This window comes from Oncorhynchus kisutch, linkage group LG27 (assembly GCF_002021735.2).
Source record: "Oncorhynchus kisutch isolate 150728-3 linkage group LG27, Okis_V2, whole genome shotgun sequence".
In the NCBI taxonomy this organism is placed as follows: Eukaryota; Metazoa; Chordata; class Actinopteri; order Salmoniformes; family Salmonidae; genus Oncorhynchus; species Oncorhynchus kisutch.
In genome coordinates this window covers 8,335,841-8,359,713 of record NC_034200.2, presented here as the reverse complement: position 1 = coordinate 8,359,713, position 23,873 = coordinate 8,335,841, and the positions used below count along the sequence as shown (strand labels likewise).

General features: G+C 41.7%; 1 protein-coding gene across 1 annotated transcript; it reads left to right on the top strand.

Annotated features, from left to right (window-relative positions):
* On the top strand, positions 1 to 23,639 carry LOC109871459 (hepatocyte nuclear factor 6-like). Its single transcript, XM_020462361.1, has 2 exons — positions 1 to 1,060; positions 23,257 to 23,639. Exons 1-2 carry the CDS (start codon positions 1 to 3, stop codon positions 23,637 to 23,639), a joined length of 1,443 nt encoding a protein of 480 aa, XP_020317950.1.
* Positions 23,640 to 23,873: the final 234 nt, after the last annotated feature.

The window sequence follows — 23,873 nt, the reverse complement described above, 5'->3', positions numbered from 1 at the left end:
ATGGAAGTCACAATGGAAAACCTTGGCAACCTTCACGGCGTCTCGCACTCACAGGCAGGGGACCTGATGAGCTCCTCACACGCTCGGCAGTCCTCCGCCCCTTCTCACCGGAACCTAGTTTCTCACGCGCACGGCCGGTCGGCGATGGTGTCCAGCATGGCCTCGATACTGGATGGTACCGGGGACTACCGGACAGACCCATCGTCGCTCTCCGGCCACCTTCACCCGGCCATGAGCATGTGCGAGTCCGGGATGAGCCTGAGCAACACCTACACCACCCTGACACCTCTCCAGCACCTACCTCCCATATCCACAGTCTCCGACAAGTTCCACCACCCACACTCCCACCACCACGCAGCCACCCAACAGCGACTCTCCGCGGGGAATGTCAGCGGGAGCTTCACGTTAATGAGGGATGACCACCGGGGGCTGGCGTCTATGGGCAACCTATACTGCCACTACCCCAAAGATATGTCCAGCATGGGCCATGGGTCCCTCTCCCCGCTGTCCAACGGCCTTGGCTCTTTGCACAACACCCAGCAGACGCTCTCAGCCTACGGTCCAAGTGCTCACCTCTCCAATGATGCCAAGATGCTCTCCCCTGTGACAGGCTTCGAGTCCCACGCCACTATGCTGTCTCGGAGCGAGGAGCACATTGCCAGGAGTTTAGGTGGCCATGGGCACGGCATGATCTCCAACCTCAACGGGATGCACCATACGCACAGCCACCTCCACTCCCAGGCCAATGGGGCAGCGATGCTGGCCGAGCGGGAGAGGCACGGCACTGGGGCCGGTCAGGGAGGAGGGTCAGGCGGGCAGGCGGAGGAGATCAACACTAAGGAGGTGGCTCTGCGGATAACAGCGGAGCTGAAGCGCTACTCCATCCCCCAGGCGATTTTCGCACAGAGGATCCTATGTCGGTCCCAAGGAACCCTCTCAGATCTCCTGCGGAACCCCAAGCCATGGAGTAAACTCAAGTCTGGCAGGGAGACGTTCCGGAGGATGTGGAAGTGGCTCCAGGAGCCCGAGTTTCAGCGGATGTCTGCCCTTCGGTTGGCTGGTAAGATGCACCTGGTCTCACTGCCTATGTCGTGTGGGCTTCGTATCGAACAATCAATCGTAACCAATTGACGTTTTGCGCTTATTAAAAGCATACGTTCTCGCTTTTGTCAAATCCGCTCTATTTAAATAGCTATCTGTATAGGCTTATATAATACATTTGCTATTCTATACAAAGCACTTGTTTTATGCTAAAGACTTAAACGAACTTTATCAGACAAAACCTCAACTTCCAAACGATTCAGCACCATGGACAGCGGTCAGTGTAAAACGGTTGCGAGCAAAGCTACTCACGAGACCAAGTAGCCTAAACGATTTTTCAGGAGAACTTCAGAGCGAATCTTTCTCTCTTTAAATCGCCGTTTTAGAGAGATATCTGCGTTACAGTGAAAGTGATTGCATGGTATCCATGTCACCATATGTTGGTGTGACACGTTGCAAGAGAAACCAGCTGCATGCACTGTCTTACACCTCAGCCTAATGTTAACAGGGTTTTTGTACCCATATAGCCAAATATAATCACTGAGAGGACCCGGGCATTGTCATATAAGGCTAATATGAGACTCTGGGTGTATTATGTCCACAAGGTCCTCGAGATAGGGGGAATGTGTGCTCTCTAACGCGCCAGGCCGGGTGTGTGTGTGTCTAAAACATGTCACCCTGTCCATCGTGGGTCTCTCTAGTGAATCCCATATGTTCCAAACATGTAACTCACACAGTCACTCGCTCTCATGGGTCCCGTGTGCTCCACCAGCTTGAACATGGAGGCATATAAACTAGTCGCACGGGAGGAGAGCGCGTCAGCGGCGCTTGACCTCTGGCTGCTGATCAATACGCGACGTCCCACTCTACCCTTTAAAATGTGGCACCCGAATCAATATTCGAATCCGACCTGAAAGACAGCCAACCACACGGCCGCGCCGGCTTTTCATTTAGACCCTTAACGGTCTAAAATTAGACTACATATGGGTTGTCATTCTACAACTGGCTTCCCTCTGCTTCGATGACGCGGGTTTTAGTTCATGCCATAACTAAAATGCTATGGGCATCCCTTGGGCATAGAAACACATCTACTACTCAAGTAAAATACAAAGTATTTTCGTTCAAAGGACATTTCTTGCTTTTGGCAATACTAGTAGGCATACAGGCCCTCCAGCCAACCCTATAGATCATCGAAATAAAGGCCACAAACGCGTCCATTAGATTTTTATTAGATTTTCTCCCTGCAGTTAATTGGTTTGATTAATTTATCAGATTATGGTTTTACATTTTAATCACTGTCCAATCAATAGTTTAAAAACAAGAGACATTCGAAATGAGTGTAAGACAAAAAATACAATAATTTAATCAATAAATAATCCACATTTATAGGGAAAGTTGTTTTTCCAAATGGTTATCGTATTTCAGAGAAGATGTATATTTTTAGTGTAAAACAGGAGGGGATGTTTTGAGGCAAAAACCTTTATGTTCGGTCCACACCAATGAGTAAATGGGCTTCCCCTATCGTCCTCATCCTATATAATTTCAGAATAGTCCAGACATTATATTTAAGAAATTACTAGGAATTTCCGTTTATGGCCAATGCTTTAATATTTTCGAATGTCTTTTCCAATTTACTCAAAAACAGGCAGTTGAAACAACAAAACCACACAAAACGTACAGGCTATGTGATCACCTTACATCTGTGGCTTTTCACTGTTCTAATCTGTCAAATAAAAATCACTCTGACCAATGTGTAGGCGTGTGTAAATTCCCTTGTCAATAGCGGCCAGAGGGGTTGACTTTAGTGCCCCTCCCAGACCACAGTTTTCAATTAATTCAGGTACATCTGAATGGCTGGTGAGTTACAGACTCATGGAAAGTGTGTGCGTAAGCCTTTGTGCGTGTGCATGTGTGTGTATGTGTCAGCAAGCATGTGTTGAGTGGAAATGCTGATCTCACCAATATCCCTATCATACCATACACATTTGTAAAGGCATTGAACCAACACAAAAACGTTTTGAAGCTCAGACTGGATCAGCAGGCTAGCTCAGGGGTCCGTAAGGACAGACTTTGGTAAGGTGGAGCTTCTAGCAGGTTGTTGGAGATGGTGTTGACACCACCAGATCGTGTTCTTGTAGCATATGATTTCCCCAAGTGTTACAGTCAATAACTGATTCCTCTGCACTGTCACACGGTATACATGGTGTTGTGATCACAAGCTGCAGGTCAGACAGTGTTAGAGCTGTCTGAACTTGTACAGCCATAGACCGGATACAGGTGCAACCTTTTCCTTATAGGAAGCATATTTAATAAATAGTGAAAACGCAAGACAGATAGCTGTAGCCAGCAGCCATAATAGTGTGGAGGGCCATCCCTGTTTGCCTGGCTTCGCAGATAGGAGATCAATAAAGCTGCTTCCAATTCCCAACCCCCACTCTCTCTTTCCTCTCTCTCTCTCCCTCTGTCTCACTTTCTCTCCCTCTTTGTCTCTCTCGCTCGCTCTCTCTCTCTCTCCCCCCTTTTGTCTCTCCCTCCTCTGCACAAAAATGCAACCTATAATCCATTATGATTGCCATTGCCGCTAGCACTGGACTGGCTGCTTCAGTGGATTGGAAACCCACACACTGCAGGACAAAGAGTTGAGGGATAAAGCTGGAGGATAGAAGGAGAACCATCTGATAAAATATGACAAAATGGGCAAATAATTGCAAGTAGGAATAGTTGCAAATCCATCTAGCAGTATTCTGTCTGTACATGTGAATTTGACTTTTGCCCACTGATATTAAGTTAGGATTTGGCCAATGGTGTACCGCAGTTGCCTTTGTGGTGCATTCTTTCTCTGCGACTGTGTCAGTTAATGGTCACAAATCATGGTCCTAGAGAGCTACAGGGTTGGCATGCTTTTGCTACCAGCCTAGTCCCAACTCATATAATTGAGTAAAAAGGAGACCTGGCCAAGAAGGCAGATCTACATAGAAATAGCCCTCGCAAGACTGGGCAGCAGGGTAGCCTAGTGGTTAGAGCAGTGGACTTACAACCGGAAGGTTGCAAGTTCAAACCCCTGAGCTGACAAGGTACAAGGTACAAATCTGTCGTTCTGCCCCTGAACAGGCAGTTACCACTGTTCCTAGGCCATCATTGAAAATAAGAATTTGTTCTTAACTGACTAGCCTAGTTAAATAAAGGTTAAAAAAAAGACAAAGGCAGTGTTTTTTGGGGGTATATAGAGCCAGTTAGGTCCTGATGATTCAGACTGCTGTGGTTCTGAGCTGGGAACATTTATTCAGAAGCTGGCCCCAGGTTTCTGTTTCGTGTGACAGTGGATGTAGACTTGGACTTCCCTCTGAATCAGAACCTCATCGTACATCAGATGTTGCTTGATTATATTAATAGGGGTTCAATGCTCAGAATTGTGTTGTTGTTATTATTAGAAATGTGATCTACAGAATGGATTGATAGAGATACGTTTTTGGAATAACACTATGTATACCCTTAAGTCTCTGTGTTCTGGGGGCGCCCATACCCTAACACTGCCAGCTGGGAGAGCAGGCGTTGATTGAGGGTTGGTGAGTTTGGGCTTTGTGTCAACAGGCAGATAGAGGTAGGGTAGAGAAAGGATCAATAGAGACTTTAATAATTGATAAGAATGAGGGAGAGGGAGATGGAGGAGAGTAGAAAGAAAAGGGGAAGAGAAGAGAGAGGGAAGGATGAGTGGTGTAGCCCTTGAAACAGATTTGTTTCTGGGTAAGCAAAGTCAAATGTGTGGTTAACAACACGCAGCGTCAACCACAACCCAACATATGTGTGGTAGCTACAAACAAAAGTGTGTACAACATGCTGTTTTTACACCTGTAGGAAAATAACAAAATCACATCTCAGACAGTAAAATAACTGGGTTACTGTTTAAATGTGTTGTTAACTCCGACGGCATACTAACATTCAAACACTTTCTAATTGAACTTTTATTGAAACCTGAAGGTCCTTTTATGATAAAGAATCTCTTGTAGAAAGGCTGCCTGGCCAAGAAGGAAGATCTACATAGAAATAACCCTCGCAAGACGAAGGCGGTGTTTTTTAACAGGGGGATTCTAGTGTATGTAGTCAGCCATAGTAATGATCTGTTTCTGCTTATGTCAGCAAATCGACCTCAATGCAATCCAAGGTTGTGATGTCATTAGATTTTTAAAGGTTGTTATGGTTTATGGGGTATGTAATGCATCTTTATGTGGGCATGCAAGCACATTTCACTGTGTGTGTGTGTGTGTGTGTGTGTGTGTGTGTGTGTGTGTGTGTGTGTGTGTGTGTGTGTGTGTGTGTGTGTGTGTGTGTGTGTGTGTGTGTGTGTGCTTGTGCTTGTGTGTGGTGTGTACGTGTGTGATTGGGTTATAGAGTGTGTCTGCACTATACATTGTTCAGGCTTATCTGACTCCCTCTGAATCAGAATCGATTTTCCCTCCCTCCCTCCCTCCCTCCCTCCCTCCCTCCCTCCCTCCCTCCCTCCCTCCCTCCCTCCCTCCCTCCCTCCCTCCCTCCCTCCCTCCCTCCCTCCCTCCCTCCCTCCCTCCCTCCCTCCCTCCCTCCCTCCCTCCCTCCCTCCCTCCCTCCCTCCCTCCCTCCCTCCCTCCCTCTCTGGCACTGCACCAGCAGCGCCAACCGAGCAGATCTGTCCAACTCCTCCTCATCCCCTGCCCCCCCTCTGCATCACAGGCTCTCCCATCAATGGTCTTCCCTGCTACTACAGAACAAACACCACATGTTTAGTAACACCCTGCATGTACTGGACCACAGAGGTATGCTCTCACACTACATCAATGCACTAACCTCCATACAGTAGACTAAAAACAATGCATGTAGCCTATATAAAGGCCAATAAGTCAATATTTGCATGACATATACACGTCTCATATTCACATTTGGGGTTTAATAGAGGAATTCATTTGAGAATTTTAGATTCAAAAATAAAATAAAAGCTAAATGCTGTCCAATTTACGTAGCCTGTTGTGAAAGACTGGGTAGGATCAGTTCTATTCAGGAAAAAACGTGGACAAACACAGAATATGAAGAGGTTGAGAAGTAAAGTAAACCTGAGTAGATTGGGTCAATAATGTTCTGATGGAGGTCGAAAGGCCCTGTCTAGGGTTCTTCTGTGCATAGTTCTCTCGGAAAGTGAGGCGCTGTCTGGGGTTCTGAAGAGTATTCGGTATGCTTATGAGGTGCTGTCCGTGGTTATGAAGAGTGTTCTGTGTGCCTATGAGGCGCTGTCCGTGGTAGACTGTTCGGGCGACTGGGGCCTCATTTATCAACCGTGAGTACATTTCTCACTAAATTCTGGCATACATGGAGATTCTAGAATTTTCGTTTGGTGCTCAACAAATTATTGGGATTTATCAAACTGTCCCACGTTACATAAATCAGAGCCATACTATACACTGAGTATACCAAACTTACGAACACCTTCCTAATATTGAGTTGCACCATTTTCAAACTAAAAAGGCATTCCGCCTTTAGCAAGTGCCAAGTGCATGCTTGGCTATTAAATGAGCTATGGGTAAGAGCATCTGCCGAACGACTAAAATGTAGGCCTAAATGTAGAAGAAACACATTAGGTCACATGCTGCTATGTGATCTCCTTACCAACGGCAAATGCATCTGTTTTATCATTAGGCCTATGTTTGAATGTTTTTATTACCCTCCCAATTAGTATAATTACCGTTCATCAATCATCTCCATTTCCCTCAAAATAACAATATTTGATTGCAAAAAAATTTATGGACCACTAGAAGTTGTACAAGCATACACATGGCCTCCGAAATGCACACTCTTGCGTCAAGTTCACATTTTATAAATACCAATCTTTATGCGAAAACTGGCGCAAGCAAGGTTTAGTCTTTTTTGTGCGCTCGCACCTTTGAGCGTTGTCCATTTTTCTTTCTTTTTTTTCTAACCTTTATTTTACTAGGCAAGTCAGTTAAGAACAAATTCTTATTTTCAATGACGGCCTAGGAACAGTGGGTTAACTGCCTGTTCAAGGGCAGAATGACAGATTTTGTACCTTGTCAGCTCGGGGATTTGAACTTGCAACCTTTCGGTTACTAGTCCAATGCTCTAACCACTAGGCTACACTGCCGCCCCATAGTTCTAGGTAAAAGTTCTGTCGGCTGGCGAGGCGTTGTTTGTGGTTCTGAACAGAGTTAGCATCAAAGGACAATAGCATTCGTATTTGTATTCTCACTGGAGCTTGTAGACTTCATTAGAAAGCACAGGATTTCATCAAAAATAAATGAAGTCGAAATAAAACCATTTTCTATTTGGTGGCAACATTGTACCCCTTCAAAAACTGGCAAGCTGACTTAGCCAGTCCATATTCCCCAAATTCCCCATTTCAGTTTTGTAACCCTGCAGTGCAATCACTAGGCTACTTGAAACCTGTGTGTGTGTGTATGTGTGTGTGTGTGTGTGTGTGTGTGTGTGTGTGTGTGTGTGTGTGTGTGTGTGTGTGTGTGTGTGTGTGTGTGTGTGTGTGTGTGTGTGTGTGTGTGTGTGTGTGTGTGTTAATATCTTCAGTGGGGTTGACACCTTCTCTCAGGTTTAGAATGTACAATCATAACACTTAATTCACACAACTTCAATTAAATGCAATCGAAGACGAAAACAAAATACAACGGCAACAGCGACATTGCTTTCGCATAATATAACCGGTTTAAGGATTCAATTATTCGACTAAAATGTACAAAAAATAAATGGAACAACTATGATGTAAATACTTCAATCCTGCATGATAGGATTAATCCATACAATTTCTACGTGTATTTTTAAAGACACGATTACGCATAGTCACGTCAGTAACTTTTCCTCTTTTCATGAACATTTGTATGAATAAGTACACATCACCGATTTCTCTGTTTCAGAAATTTTATTAATTTATGATTTTTTCCCCCTTCAAATTATTATTATTTAAACGTTTTCCATAATTTGGAGAAAAAACGAAATAATTGTCGGGGCTCTAAAAGCCCTTATTTGAACCCAATAGCCAAATTAATTTAGCATTAAGAGCCCGTGACCTATATGCAATATATTTAGGCATATCCTTTTCAAACCCAAAGCTTATAAACACCATATAAACACCTTACGAATAAACTGCTTTGAACAAATCTCGTGTGCGCAATAGGATAGCTTTTAAATTACATAACAAACTAATAAACAGCAGACCAAACTATTCAGAAACCGTATGGTCTTATCGAATAAACAGCAGAAGTGTCTCTTTTCATTTATAATCAGGGAATATTATGCCTGTACCAAATGGCTACAGGAAGTAGGCTCTTTAAATTGTGAATATATTTAGAATTATTGTGAATTATTTATCCAAACATGCATTATTATCGTTTGCAAAAACATCTGCATTGAATAGCCAATGTTGGCTAAAATGTGAACGCATGGTGGTGTAGCAAGTACAAGATAATTCAATTGCAATAATGCTTGGCTTGTAGACTTCATTAGAAAGCACAGGATTTCATAAAAATTAACGAAATGATTAATCGAAATCAAACCATTTTCTATTCATTACGGCAGCTTAGAAGCTGTAATGTAATGTAACATTTTGTGACGGCTGTACAGTTGCTGTTGCATGTCTTTGTGGATATCCAACAGTTGACTTTACAGCAAGGCTCTAATCAAGACAACCAATGAGCGTAGATCCCAGAGGTGTGACCGACAGTGATTGATTGACATAAACTGTTTCTCGCCTGCAGTAGTCCGGCCGGTAAGGGAGAGGGCTCATCTCACCGCACGCAAAACGCGATCACGTCATTCCGCCCCTGCCTCGGTCCCAGGCACGCCCAGGCTCAGGGGCACACCACTATAGCAGCATGGTGCGGTCAGTTATGAAAAACACACGCACGCACACCCACCCACACACACACACACACACACACACACACACACACACACACACACACACACACACACACACACACACACACACACACACACACACACACACACACACACACACACACACACACACACACACACACAGAGAGAGAGAGGAAGAGAGAGACACACACTTACTGTAAAGGGTGACTGAACTTCCTGATTTGGCCTTGTTTTAGAGTTGGTTCATTATGAAATGGTTGTGGCTATGACTGAATTCAAATCTAGGCTGGTTTCAGGGTGTGGTTTGATGTGGGTGTCTCCAATTAGCTTCAACTGGCTGGTGTGTGACTGTGACAAATTTATATAAATATATATTTTCAATTGCATTTATTAAAACAACAACAATACAATACAAAGACTATAGAAATGACCTCTCCCATGAGCGGGTGCTCTGGTCAGTGGGTGCGCTTGCTCCCACCCACCCCGAGAAGCCTGCAGAGCGAAGCCCCTGACCCAAAGCCCAAAGGGATTTTCCAAGGAGGATCAAGCTCTGCCTGACTCCCAGGTGGGCATGGAAGCGAGCACACCAATAATCATCAGGACCAGCACACACACCAGTCACAGTGTGAAGCCAAAACACAAAACATACATAACTAAACACAAAACATACATAATTAACGCATCCCTACCCTCACCCCTGATTGGAGGACCTCAAACATTTATACTGTGCATTTATCCCAACACTCGTTCATTCCAGCCACAGATCACCCCATCTTTCCCAGTAAATCGGCATTCTACCATTTCCTCTTGCAATTACATCCCTCCATTCTCCCATGGTGTCTCACTAGGTACTTGAACCTCCCCATCTGCAACATTTCTACTGAAATTGCCACAAAAATTTAAATGTTATCAAATAGTACAATGATATTTCCTATTGACTGACTGTGGTCCTTCAAATCCCCCAACAATACAGTTTGCAGGTTCATTCACACCCTGATATTATGACCTAACAACCATTCCTGGACCTGACTCCAAAAACAAGCCATAGATGGACAGCACCAAAAGAGATGCTCTATTGATTCTGTTTCCATGTTGCAGAGTCTGCACCGGTCTACTGTTTAATGCCCCATATACTGACCATTCTTTTTGTAGTGAGAATTTTATCAAATGGCTTAAGTTGAAAAGAACAGTGGCAAAGTTGGTTTGACTATTGGATAGCCTATCTCCGGGGCTCGTTAGTGCCCTTCAATAAATTGCACAGAAAGTTTTCACATCCCATGACTTTTCCACATTTTGTTGTGTTATAAGTACAGGAGTAAAAATGTGCTTAACACATCACATAATAAGTTGCATGGACTCACTCTGTGGGTATTAATAGTGCTTAACATGATTTCTGAAAGACTATGTCACCTCTATACCCCACACATACATCCTGTTTGCAACAAGGCACTACAGTAATACTGCAAACAAATTGTCCAAGCAATTCACATTTATTCCTTAATACAAAGTGTTATGTTTGGGGCGAATCCAATAAAACCCATTACTGAGTACCACTCTCTATATGTTCAAGCATGGGGGTGGCTGCATCACATTATGGGCTTGTAATTCTTAAGAACTGGGGACGTTTTCAGGATAAAAAGTTTTTATGGAATGGAGCGAAGCACAGGAAAAATCAAAGAGGAAAACCTGGTTCAGTCTGCTTTCCACCTTTCAGCAGGACAATAACCTAAAACACAAGGCCAAATCTACTTACGAAGAAATCTGCTTACGAAGAAGACAGTGAATGTTCCTGAGTGGCCGAGTTACAGTTTTGACTTAAATCTGCTTGAAAATCTTTGGCAAGACCTGAACATTTTGGTTTAACAATGATCAACATCCATTTCGACAGAGCTTGAAGAATTCTGAAAAGAATATGGGGCAAATGTTGCACAATCCAGGTGTGGAAAGCTTTTAGAGATCATCCCAGAAAGACCCTCACTGTAATCGCTGCCAAAACTGCTTCTGCAAAGTATTGACTCGGGTGCGAATACTTATTTAAATGAGATATTTCTGTATTTCATTTTCAATACATTTGCAAAAATGTCATTATGGGGTATTGTGTGTAGATGGGTGAGAATTATAATTTTTTAATACATTTTGAACTCAGGTTGTAACACATCAAAATGTGAAATAAGTCAAGGGGAATGAGTAGTTTCTAATCCAAATTTACCACAGGCATTACGATCAGGTCGTGTTTATCTGCACTTTTAATGAATTATTACTTGTGTGCTGCCAGCTGCGGGCATGTGGGCAGGATTGAAACAAACCCAACCTTTATTTACGCTGTGATGCAGTCATGACCACAAGTCTCACATAGCTCAGTTTTGGACGAGACTGACTTTATAACCAAAATTATCCTATTTAAACTTTGTAGTCAATTTTGACAGTAGAATAAATGTTTCTGAATCGATGCCACATAGGCTGTTCTCTAAATGAGAAGTTGTTTTTTAGGGGCAGTGTCGTGGAAAGTTCCTGTATTACCAAAGCATGAGAAAGCAAACCACACACAAGTCAGAGTTATCATAAAGTCCATCTTTAATTATATGAGCTTCACCATAGCCCTGTGACTCTCAGATCAATTCAGTGTCAAAAATTAATTCCCTGAGAGTGCTTACAAAACAGTCCTTAGTATCATTTATAGCCAAGACACACCCATCAAAACTCACATGACGAATAACAGGTCTTAGGAACATTATACAAAGAACCTTTTACCAGAAAAAAGAGTTTCCCATAATTTATAGCATTAGCTATAAATTATCGTTCAGTTTGGTCTCCTAAACAAAGCTCTTTTCTCATTCTTGGTACCACTTAGAACCAAAAACATTACCTCATCCAATTGCACATATCAAATAACCCCCTCCTGGACAAGCTTACAGAGAGGAGTGACTGGCACACAGACATTGTGGAGCCAACCTAACTGGTTCCCCATTAATCACACCATCCCTTCACATGGTTTAGGAATAGTTAGACACATTCACAGATAAGACTAACCCGACCTCTCCCCTCTCTGGGCCCAAGTTTGAGTTTGAGTTTATTTTTTATTTTTACAGGGACAGTGCACATTAATCAAAGTTTCAGTAAAAAAGTGCCGGTTTTAGCCAGCCGGCTGATTTTCAACCGCAGTCCCTGGGCAGGTTATTAAAAACAATTACAATATAGACAATAGCAACATAGAACAAGCAACACATAGCAACATAGGACAAGCAAGACATAGCATACAGACAGAGCAACATAGGACAAGCAAGACGTAGCATACAGACAGAGCAGCATAGAACAAAAAGCAGCAAGTCAAAATTCATAAAAGCAACAAAGTGTTTCCACACCTCACAAGCTACAGACAACAGACAACATGGAGAGCGGCAACACACAGCTAGGGACCATGTTCACAAATCTGATTGACCTTTAGCCATGTCTTCAAGCATTTTGTGAAAGTGTGATATGTGGTGCAGTTATGTGTGTCTGATGGCAGTGTATTCCAGACATGGGAAGCTCTCACAGAGAATGCAGATTTACTAAAGGTGCTTTTCCTTAGGGGAACTATACAGTCACCTCTCATGGCAGACCTTGTGGATCTGCTGCCATATGTCTGGGTTTTCTGTTTAACAAAAATATTGAGTGGAGGGGGAGCCAGGCCATTAAGGATCTTGAATACAAGACATGCGTCGGTGTATTGCACAAGATTTTCCCAACTCAAGAGCTCATGCTTTCTAAGGATGTGACAATGATGATGGCTATTGGGCTTCCTATCAAGCACTTTTAGAGCCTGTTTGTAGACAGACTGAATAGGTTTTAATGTTGTACAGCAAGCTTGGGCCCAACTAGTCAAGCAGTATGTTAAGTGGGGGAGTATCATAGATTTGAAGAACAGTTTTGCTACCTCTGTAGTCAAACAATTTCGTATAATTTTTCCCACATAAGCATACTTACAGTATAAAAATGAATAAAACATCTTATTTATAAATGTTACCTAAAGGATTCTGATTCTGCCATGACAGCAGTTGCTTTTTAAAGCAGAAAGGGCAAAATATACAACAAGCTCTCACAGTCTCACCTCAGAATTAGATGTTCATCCATGTTTCTCAAATGTCACATTTCAATGTTGTTGGATATCATGGCCGGTTGTGATACAGCCTGGATTTGAACCAGGGTGTCTGTAGTGACGCCTCCAGCACTGAGATGCAATGCTTTAGACCGCTGTACCAGTCGGAGCCCCACAATTTAAAGGTAAGGGTTCAGTTTGGGCATTAACTCCTAAATCTTAAGATTAGGCATTAACTTGCGAATGGTTAAGGTAAGGGTTAAGGTTTAGGATAGGCGCTACATTTTTTTCTCAAAACCAACTTTTTATTGTTCGATTCCAACATGCAACCTTGGGCATCCAACGTTTGGCAACAGAGGCAGATGCTTACGCCCATCCGCCATGCCCATCCACAACGCCCAAGCAAAACTGAAACAGACTTGAAGTTCACAGCGCTCATTTGTCCCCTAGTGGCCAGTTTCCACGTCATCTCCCGATGTCTTCAGACATTGATGGACGTTGAATACTGACTTGAACCATGGGTGACCTGGCTGAGATATAATGCACACTTCAAAAAGTAGGCGAACAGTCATTTTAATCAAATACAAATTTCAACAATCACACCTAAAATAATAAATATGCCTGGACCTGTTTATCAGTGTTGTAAAGTACTTAAGCATTGGACTAGTAACCGAAAGGTTGCAAGTTCAAATTCCCGAGCTGACAAGGTACAAAATCTGTCGTTCAGCCCTTGAACAGGCAGTTAACCCACTGTTCCTAGGCCGTCATTGAAAATAAGAATTTGTTCTTAACTGACTTGCCTAGTAAAATAAAGGTAATTTTTTAATATATATTTTTAAGTATCCATACACACATTTTCTGGGGTATCTGTACATTACATTACTATTTCTATTTTTGACAACTTTTACATTTACTTCACTACATTCCTTAAGAAAATGTTGTACTTTTTACATTTACATTTACCTTGACACACAGAAGTACTCTGTACATTTTGAATGCTTAACAGAACAGGAAAATAGTCCAGTTCACGCACAACAGAACATCAACAGAACATCTCTGGTCATCCCTACTGCTTCTGATCTGGCGGACTCACTAAACACACATGCTTTGTTTGTAAATTATGTCTGAATGAGTGTGCCCCTGGCTATCTGTAATTTTAAAAACAAGAAAATGGTGGAATCCAGTTTGCTTAATATAAGGACTTTGATATGATTCATTATTTTACTTTTACTTTTGATACCTAAGTACATTTGAGCAATTACATTTACTTTTGATACTTAAAGCATATTTTAAACCAAATACTTTGAGACTTTTACTCAAGTATAATTTTACTGGGTGACTTTGACTTTTACTTGACTTTTTCTAATAAGGTATCTTTACTTTTACTCAAGTATGACAGTTGGGTACTTTTTCCACCACTGCTGCTTATACATAATCACTTGCTCACCAACGTTTCGGTCAATATATTTGCAGTTTGCACATGCCTTTTTGGATCTTCTTTCAGGCCTATTATGCAAATGTTTAAGATGAGCTTACAATTTATATTGCTATTGTATAAACCTATACAAATCTAGTTACTCTCTCCAAAACTGTGCTCGGAACATGGAGGGTTTTTATTTCACAAACACATCGATATTTGCATGTTTTTTTATGTAGGCCTACCCTTGGGCCTGCTGCAGCCTAAATTACAGTATGTCCCTCACATGATACCAAGCTCAAAGGAAATCCCCATAAGGTAACCATCTCTCAATGCCCTAAGCCCTATGTTACTATCTTACACTCTGAGCCCTGGATAACTATGCCCCATCTACCTCTCACTTCTCTGTCATATCCTGCACACTGTCAAGAGTTATAGCTCACAGTAAGGAAGTACAATTCAACCAACTACCTGCTACCCTTCTCATCTTTAAAGGGTAACAAGCTTGAGTTTTTTACTCACCAATTTAACAACACAGTGTGGTCAAAGACTTAGTAACTTAGGTATAGTCACGATCTGGTTACCTATAAGTACAAACACACTTATGTTTTGGGGTTGTTACGTATTTATTCACTTATTTCTTATTTCACATATTTTTTATTCACTTAAACTACCGACAATGTACTATTTCTCAACTACATATGGAGGATCTATTCTGCGCTACCGAGTTCGTATGCTAGTCTGGAAGCTAGCTCAAGCTGGTTAATGTTAGCCACACCTCACGCTATTCCAGACTTTGTGGATGTGTTATCTAGTGGAAACCCATTGGCATGGCAGGCTCTGATGCTTTCTTGCCGTGGGCTCAAAACGAAAGAGAAAATCATATCTGCTTGATCTAATTGTGTAGTAACTCGTCTGTTCTCCTTTTTTTGTTTTGTCAACTTTTTGGCATGTTTTCTGTGAAGGCTGTGGGAGTTTTTTTAAACATTTCCCACCTTGGCTCAGTACTAGCTCGCTAGCTAACTGATATCTGAAATCTATCTATGTTGGATTTCGGCCCAGTGAAGCACCCACCTCCCCTTGCTTTGGGAGCTAACTCAGACTGCACTCTTTTGAAAGTTTTACCATCGGATTGGTCTCTGCTTGCTCTTTGCTTTTAATCTGCGGTTATGTTTTAGTTGTGTTAGTTGTGTTCTAGCAGGTCTCCAGTAGTTGGGCTCTATGTTGCCAACCATAACCATGGTGGTTGGCTAGGGTGGCTAGGCTAATAGCTATTTGGCTAAATAGCTAACATGAGCTGGCTAGCCAGTTTCTGGCTAAGATAACTATAGCTAACAATCTTTGATAACTGGTTGGATAGCGTTATGTATTTCCAAAACTTTGGATTACTTTAATGTAGCTGTGAGTTAGATGTTGACAGCAGCTGGCTGACTCATTCAGTGCTAATGTATCATTAGCAGGCAAGTAGGGCTAATATTAGCAGGCTAATTGGATCGCAACCTTGTAAGTTGATTTGTAACAATAATACATTCATTAAATATTTGCTTGTAAATTGGCTGAAAATTCAATTGAAACCAGTAATCATGAGTGCAAACGATTTGGTTTCATTAGAAGTTTTACATTTGAAGTTATTTCTGCTGGAGTTTACATTAACAGGGAGTAGGCTGGCTTGCAGGGTCCTCCTTATTATACATCACACCCCGGAAAAACATTTTCCGACATGACCTCTGTATTTTTCGGAATTCTGATCAGTTTTATGTAATAACTCAAAAAAATAGAAAAGTGAGGTATAACTTTCCATTGGGATTTATGATGTGTATACTAATGCAAATCCATATGTTACATGTGGTTACGTTTATGCTACCTACCCTTTAAGTGTGTGACATCACGTGTACATGTAAAGGTGATGATTATGATGAGTAAAGGGAGGCCAAACTTTCTTTCTTTTGCTATTTTCACAAACAAATGATAATGCATTGGTAGGGAAGAGTATGTCTTCAGTGTGGGTCTTTATGGATATATAAAATCTAAGTTCTTTGAATGCCCTGGTAACCCTGGAGTTTAGTTTTCGGGCTGGTTAGAACAGATTCTAATAACCCATTGGCAGTCATACTAAAACTAAAAGCAGAGAGCACCTTTGACTGGAATTGAAAGTTACAGATCGTGGTTTGATTAAGTTGGGTTGATTAGAATTAGGCCTAACCCGAGAGATGTAAGTATCTCTGGATAATATAGCCTGCATCTGTAGGGCCAATATAATAATATGTAATCCTCCCAGTCCTTTGTTTGTTTTAGTAATATGAAAATGATATATTAATATATTAATATTGAATTCAAACATAATATATTATATTGACCATTATAAGTATGTGTTAACTTATTCTACAGAAGATTTCCAATGTAGGCCTACACTGCACCCTGGGGTCTGCCGCACAAGTGTTTGCGATGTTATTGGTTGAGCTAATGGGAGAGAAAGGAAGGGGAGAGTGGTGTTGGCATTGTAAAATGGCCGGTAGCAGCAGTTGTTTGAAAACAGGCATTACGTATTGAAGTATCAGTATATTAGCACTAGTATTCAGTCATTACATTAGTCAGTATTGAGTTGGGTTGGAACGTCACTTAGAAAGCCTGGGGAGAGCTTGGCATGGCCGAGCCTGAACGAATTGAATAAACGTTCCATGGAATGGTTTTGAAGCGTAGATCAATCAATATGGGGACTATCAATCTGAGGACAAATGAAAACAATTGAGAACAACAAGGGGAGCTAACAGACGAAGCAGACTGGAGTGGATGGACTTCTGCTGCTTTGCTTTTAGGGGGGAAATGGTGAGGAAAGGGAGGAAAGGCGAACACTATAGAGTTGAAGTGTGAAGTGTGACGTGTATGTGTGGGTCCGTCAGCAGTTGTTAATGCCAAACTGAAGACTTGGAGAGACACAATTAGTTAAGTAATTACTAACCTATAGGGCTGCGGAGAACAAACAAACCTGAGAGATATCATACAGTGCATTCGGAAAGTATTCAGACCCCTTCACTTTTTCCACATTTTGTTATGTTACAGCATTATTCTAAAATTGATTTAAAAAAGAATATTCTTTATGACAAATTGAAAACACCGTTTTTTATTTATTTTTATTTTTATACCAATGTATTAAAATAAAAAATTGAAACAACCTTATTTACATAAGTATTCAGACCCTATGCTATGAGACTCGAAATTGAGCTTGGGTGCATCCTATTTCCAGTGATCATTCTTGAGATGTTTCTACAACTTGATTGGAGTCCACCTGTGGTAAATTCAGTTAATTAGACATGATTTGGAAAGGCACACACCTGTCTATATAAGGTCCCACAGTTGACAGCGCATGTCAGAGCAAAACCTAAGCCATGAGGTTGAAGGAATTGTCTGTAGAGCTCTGAGACAGGATTGTGTCGAAGCACAAATCTGGGGAAGGGTACCAAAAAATGTCTGCAGCATTGAAGGTCCCCAAGAACACAGTGGCCTCCATCATTCTTAAATGGAAGAAGTTTGGAACCACCGGCCAAACTGAGCAATCAGGGGAGAAGGGCCTTGGAGGTGACCAAGAACCCGATGGTCACACAGACTGAGCTCCAGAGTTCCTCTGTGGAGATGGGAGAACTTTCCAGCAGGATAAACATCTATGCAGCACTCCACCAATCAGGCCTTTATTGTAAAGTGGCCAGACGGAAGCCATTCCTAAGTAAAAGGCACATGACAGGACGCTTGGAGTTTGCCAAAAGACACCTAAAGGACTCTCAGACCATGACAAACAATATTCTCTGGTCTGATGAAACTAAGATTGAACTCTTTGGCCTGAATGCCAATCTGGAGGAAACCTATCACCATCCCTACGGTGACGCATGATGGTGACAGCATCATGCGGTGGTTTCTATATATATGTTTTAATAAAAGTATTCGCCTATCCCAAACCATAACCCTTACCTTAACCATTCGGAATGAATAACTAAACTTAACCGTCATGTTTTTTCTGGTGTAACCTTTTTTAAATTTATTTTGTATTTAACTTTTATTTAACCAGGTATTTATAACAAGTTCTCATTTACAACTGCGAACTCGCCAAGATAAAGCAAAGCAGTGCGACACAAACAACAACACAGAGTTACACATGAGATAAACAAACTCACAGTCAATAACACAATAGAAAAATATATATATAATGTGTGTGCAAATTAGGTAAGATTAGGGAGGTAAGGCAATTTAATTACAATTTAGCAATGTCGTAGCCCTATCCCAAACCTTAACACTTAACCCTTCGGAATGAATACCTAAACTTAACCAGTTGTTTCTGTTGTAACCGTAACCCTATCCCAAACTTAACCGTTGAAATTTGACGTTTGGGAAAACTTCTGAATTTTACATATTGGACAAACTTGGACAAACGTCGGAATCTGATGTCAAAATTGGTTAAAAGGAAAAGCTGTACAGTATAGGGCTATACACACACATCAACCGCATTACCAAATCAGTCAAATCATTTACAAACACAGACACACACACACACGCGCACACACACACACGAACATGCAGCTTTCACTGTCGACCAACCAAAGAAAGTCTGCTGCCACAACCCGTTACTTTACCTGTATACACCTCAATGATTATGTTAAAAGCAATATAAATTGCTCTGATTCTTATTTTTTTAATTAGAAGTGTTGAGATTAGTCTTCTTTTATGATCTGCAATTCATGCCACTGTTTCAGCGCGCACGAACACACATTGATCAACTCCACACAGTCATATTTGTTTACTGGTGTTGTCTAAATTTGCCGTTCAGTCATCCATAATTTTCATACAGCACCTCAACATTGCAGAGATCATTACTCACACACACACTCATGCACGCAGGCGCACACACACATTCCTTTGTGTTGTTCCACACCTTTGGTAGTATTTTCACAAGAATGTGATGAATTTTCAAAACTCTTAAAACTCCAAACTGGAAACACTTGTAATGCAACCAGTCTTACATTCAAAACCTTTCATTGTGCAATAATTGTGTTTGTATACATCCAATTGGCGACAAATTTTCATGCGAATATTGTAAAATCCGCATAAAAACAACATGCGCATTTCCCCACCAGAAATGTTTCTATCAGATTGACTTGTTAGGGATAAAAGACTGTGCGTTATGACCCTTGATATTAATTAATAGAATTAAAACCCTGGATAATTATTGGAAAGGAGCATCAAGCTCATCACCATGCACTTTCACCACCCTGTAAAGTTCATCATCATTCATTTAATATATAGGCTGATAAAATAGTAGTGGGAGGACCACACACATGTCATTGTGTGACTGACTCCAAAGTTATTTCGATATGATGGTTATTATATCAATAGCCTATTTGGTCATAAAAGCGTTTCCCGCCAACTTTTCTCGCATAATGAACTTTACCCACACAAAAAGATCACACCTTCTCTAGCTTATTTTGTTTTGACATTTGGAATGTTTCGACAAATGTTCTGTTTCCATCAGCACTGTCATTAAATGTTTTATCCGACATGTACCCACTTTACGTGGATGGAAACCTGGTTACTGATCCTAAATATACGTTTACTGTGAAATATAATGAGTACATTGGTTTAATCACCAAAACACAACACAATTATATCAATCAGTTGTTCCAACAACATTTTAGATACATGTTTCAAATGCTAGAGTACTCTAAATTACACTACATTACACTATATTCACATTAGGCAATACACATGCATTACCCATTAAAATGAACTGAACATCACATTTCTATAATATGTGTGATAAAAGGTGTGATCATTGAAGACATCTTTCACAATGTAATCAAATGAAAGAAACATCATGTTTATTGAGCATTTGGCAATAGGTTCTCGTAGAAAATATCGCAGGAAATATCCTCATTGTTTCATGCACCTGGAGAAAAACCTTTTGGCATGGCGAATTCAAACCTACCATAGGTCTGGATTTAAATTATTGCATGCCTCAATCCAAGCCTGTCATAGGTCTGGATTTAAATAATTGCATGCCTCATCCATGGCCTTGAAGGAAGGGTGGTACGCTCATGGGGATAGAAATAATACACCGTCCACTTTTATTGTAGTCGTGTATTCTATTTTACAGTATTGTATTTTACTTATGTATTGTAGTGGTTCTGGCAGTCTGTCCTCCCGAGATAAACCATTTATTCTCTGTCTGTCACATGCTCGCTCAGGTTCTCTCTCCCGCCGTGAGTGGGACGCGCGCGCGTGCACAAGCCCACACACGGGTGCACATGCGCGCGCGCACACACACCGCGGGCTCGCAGATCAATACGGATCAATTGGGTGGGGAAGGGAAGCCTGATTACTGGACCACGTGTTCAGGAGAAAACCGCGGAAAATCGATCATTGCAGCTTTTAGACCAGCAGCACAGAACGGCTCAGAAACCCTAGGCCTAGTATTGCACCCGACAAAGCAATAAAATACTCTCTACTCCACCGCTCCAAAAGCTACCAATGCAGCTTAAAGATGAACAAAATGCCGACCACAGCAAAGGCAAACAGTATGGTCCAGTTCCAACATCTCATGGTGTAGGCGAAACTACAGTGATTACCAATAGAAATAAACTAAAAATGCAATTATCAATGACATGCAGGTTTCACTGCCAACCAACCTTTGTAGGCTAAATCACGAAGAAAGTCTGATGCTACACGTGTTACTTTACCTGCATACCTCAGTGATAATGCGAAAAGCAAAAGCTGTATAGATGACTCTGATTCGTGATAATTCAATTAAAAGTGTTGTGATTTGTCTTCTTTCACGATCTTCAATTTATACCACACACACACACACACACACACACACACACACACACACACACACACACACACACACACACACACACACACACACACACACACACACACACACACACACACACACACACACACACACACACACACACACACACACACACACACACACATTAGTTAGTTCAGTTAAGCTGAAAAATCTGTTTCCTTGCCCCCTTCACATCCCACTCATGTCTCTCTCAAAATCACATCATGTCTACATTGGGTAATTAACTCTACACGCCTCCTCCCATCCCCAGTTTATTTTCATCTGTCTGTCCACCCATAATGATGGGTGGACAGACCGCCCCGCCCGAATGTTTGGGAAAGATGTGGTGAAGTGGAAAAAGAGGATGATAGCAGTGCCAGCGATGTTATGTGTGATAATTATAAGGCCCTTTACACATTTTACAGTCACACAAGATGGGGACTACAAATAGGACTAAGGCACTTCAAGGGAACTGTTTAAATGGAAACTGAAATCTGGACACTGATTGTAGGTCTATAACCTCTTACATTGCCTTAATATTAACTCCTGCCGAATTAAGTATTACTTGCAGTAAAATGATACACTAAATGTACATTTTGACACTGGGAACAGGAGTATTATTTATTTATTTCAGCATCTTCAGAGAATGCAATTGCACAGTTAGGGACCATCTGCTGGGGCTCTATTTTTTTAGCATCATCATAAAAGCTGATAGTATTTCAACCACATGAAATATGCATCCAAGCCTATCTAAAATATTATCCAAAACATGTTGGGTCTTTTTCACAGCTTTCTATTTATTTGAATACAACTGGTGAAACTGATGTCATTTTGAAATTTTGCACAGAAAATCATTCCCATTTTTTTTGTTATTGCATTTTCTCCCCGGTGCCTAAAGGCCTTTACTCCACGAAAGAAGCGTGGATGACAGAGAAAACTTCACGGATGTCAACTGGATTCAAGTGTTGATTCTATTGACGTATGCCATTATTGTGGTGATCAAGGGTTTATTTAGTATTCTAGGGCAACGTATAATCACAGAAGAGATGCTGCATGTATCTAATTATAGACAGATGATTAACAAATGGAGAGCTTGGGACTACAAGGTTCTATCTGCAAAACGATGATTCTGAAATAACTGGCTTTAAAATTCCGAACTGGTTTGAATGGTGTCAGCAATGTTTTATATTGTATTCTTTTTAACTTATCAACATGAATTTGGGTATTTAGACAACTATATAGGTAGAGACCATTGAACAGAACAAGACAATGTCAATAACTACATTTTGACAAAAATACAGAAAGAACCTTATAATCCCAAGCTTTTTCGAAATAGCCAATCAAAATTTGTAAATTATAAGCAGAAACATGTGTAAATCAGGCAACAACAAAAAATCCTGCACTCCCTGTCAACAAAACGTTCTGCTGTTTATGACTGTAGCCTACAGTGCATTTTCTATATTTGTGGGTTAGGGTCAGATTTTCCCTTTATCACATATTAGTTGGGCATTTGCGGATAGGTTATTAGCAATTGCGAGCAGGTGCAGGTGAACAAACAGCTGAACCACGCATCGCAATCCTCCCACCCTGTCACTCTCACTTCTCCATCACCTAAACACCCTGTCCCTTCACTATATCAGTCCTTCATTGTGTCCCTACAGCCTTCTATTTCGCCATCATTCCACCTGGAAATCTATGTATTTTCATCCATTCATCCATCCATCCATCCATCCCACTTTACTTTATCTATCCATCCACCCCATTCTTTACACTGCCTGCATCCCTCCTTCAATATTGGCTATTTTATGTAGTAGGTTCCTGTTTGAAATAGACTTTTGTATTATCAATATTAACAGTAAAATCAGGGTCAAATTCAACAGTATATGGGGAAAATACACTTGGAATGAGCAGGAAAGACAGGAGGAAACTAAACTCTCCCCCTCTCTTCTCTCCCTCTCTTTTCCCCCTGTCTTCTGTCCCTCTCTTTTCCCCCTGTCTTCCCTTCTCCAGCCTGTAAGCGGAAGGAGCAGGACCAGGGTCGTGAAAGGAACCTGGTCCCCAAGAAACAGCGGCTGGTTTTCACCGACCTGCAGCGCCGCACGCTGGCGGCTATCTTTAGGGAGAACCGCCGGCCCTCCAAGGAGATGCAGATCACCATCAGCCAGCAGCTGGGCCTGGAGCTCTCCACCGTCTCAAATTTCTTCATGAATGCACGGCGACGCTGCCACGACCGTTGGGGGTCCACCGGAGGCGTTGAGGGGAACGAGCACGGGGGTGTGCATGGGAACGTGCATGGGCACGGTCACATGCACGCTCATGGGAACAACAACAACGCCGGTTCATCCACGGCGCAACCCGGTACCTCCTCTGCTACCACCTTCTCCAAGGAATGAGAGAGAAGGGAAGGGGGTGGGAGAGGATGGAGGGGTTTGGATCTAAAGCAGTGGTCACTGACCCTGGTGTGCAGGCTTTTTGTCCAGCTCAGCTGATTCAACTCCTGGTCTTGATGAATAGTTGATGAATTGAATCAGGTGTCTATGACCATTGGTCTGAAGGTGTTCTCTTTTTGTGAGGGATCTCACCTTTTACTCCATTTTGTTTTGTCCATCAGAAACCAAAGAGAAACC

Coding starts and splice junctions, on each gene's coding strand:
- LOC109871459 (XM_020462361.1), top strand. CDS start 1: ATGGAAGTCACAATGGAAAACCTTGGCAACCTTCACGGCGTCTCGCAC. Junction 1,061..23,256: donor GTCTGCCCTTCGGTTGGCTG/GTAAGATGCACC, acceptor TCCCTTCTCCAG/CCTGTAAGCGGAAGGAGCAG.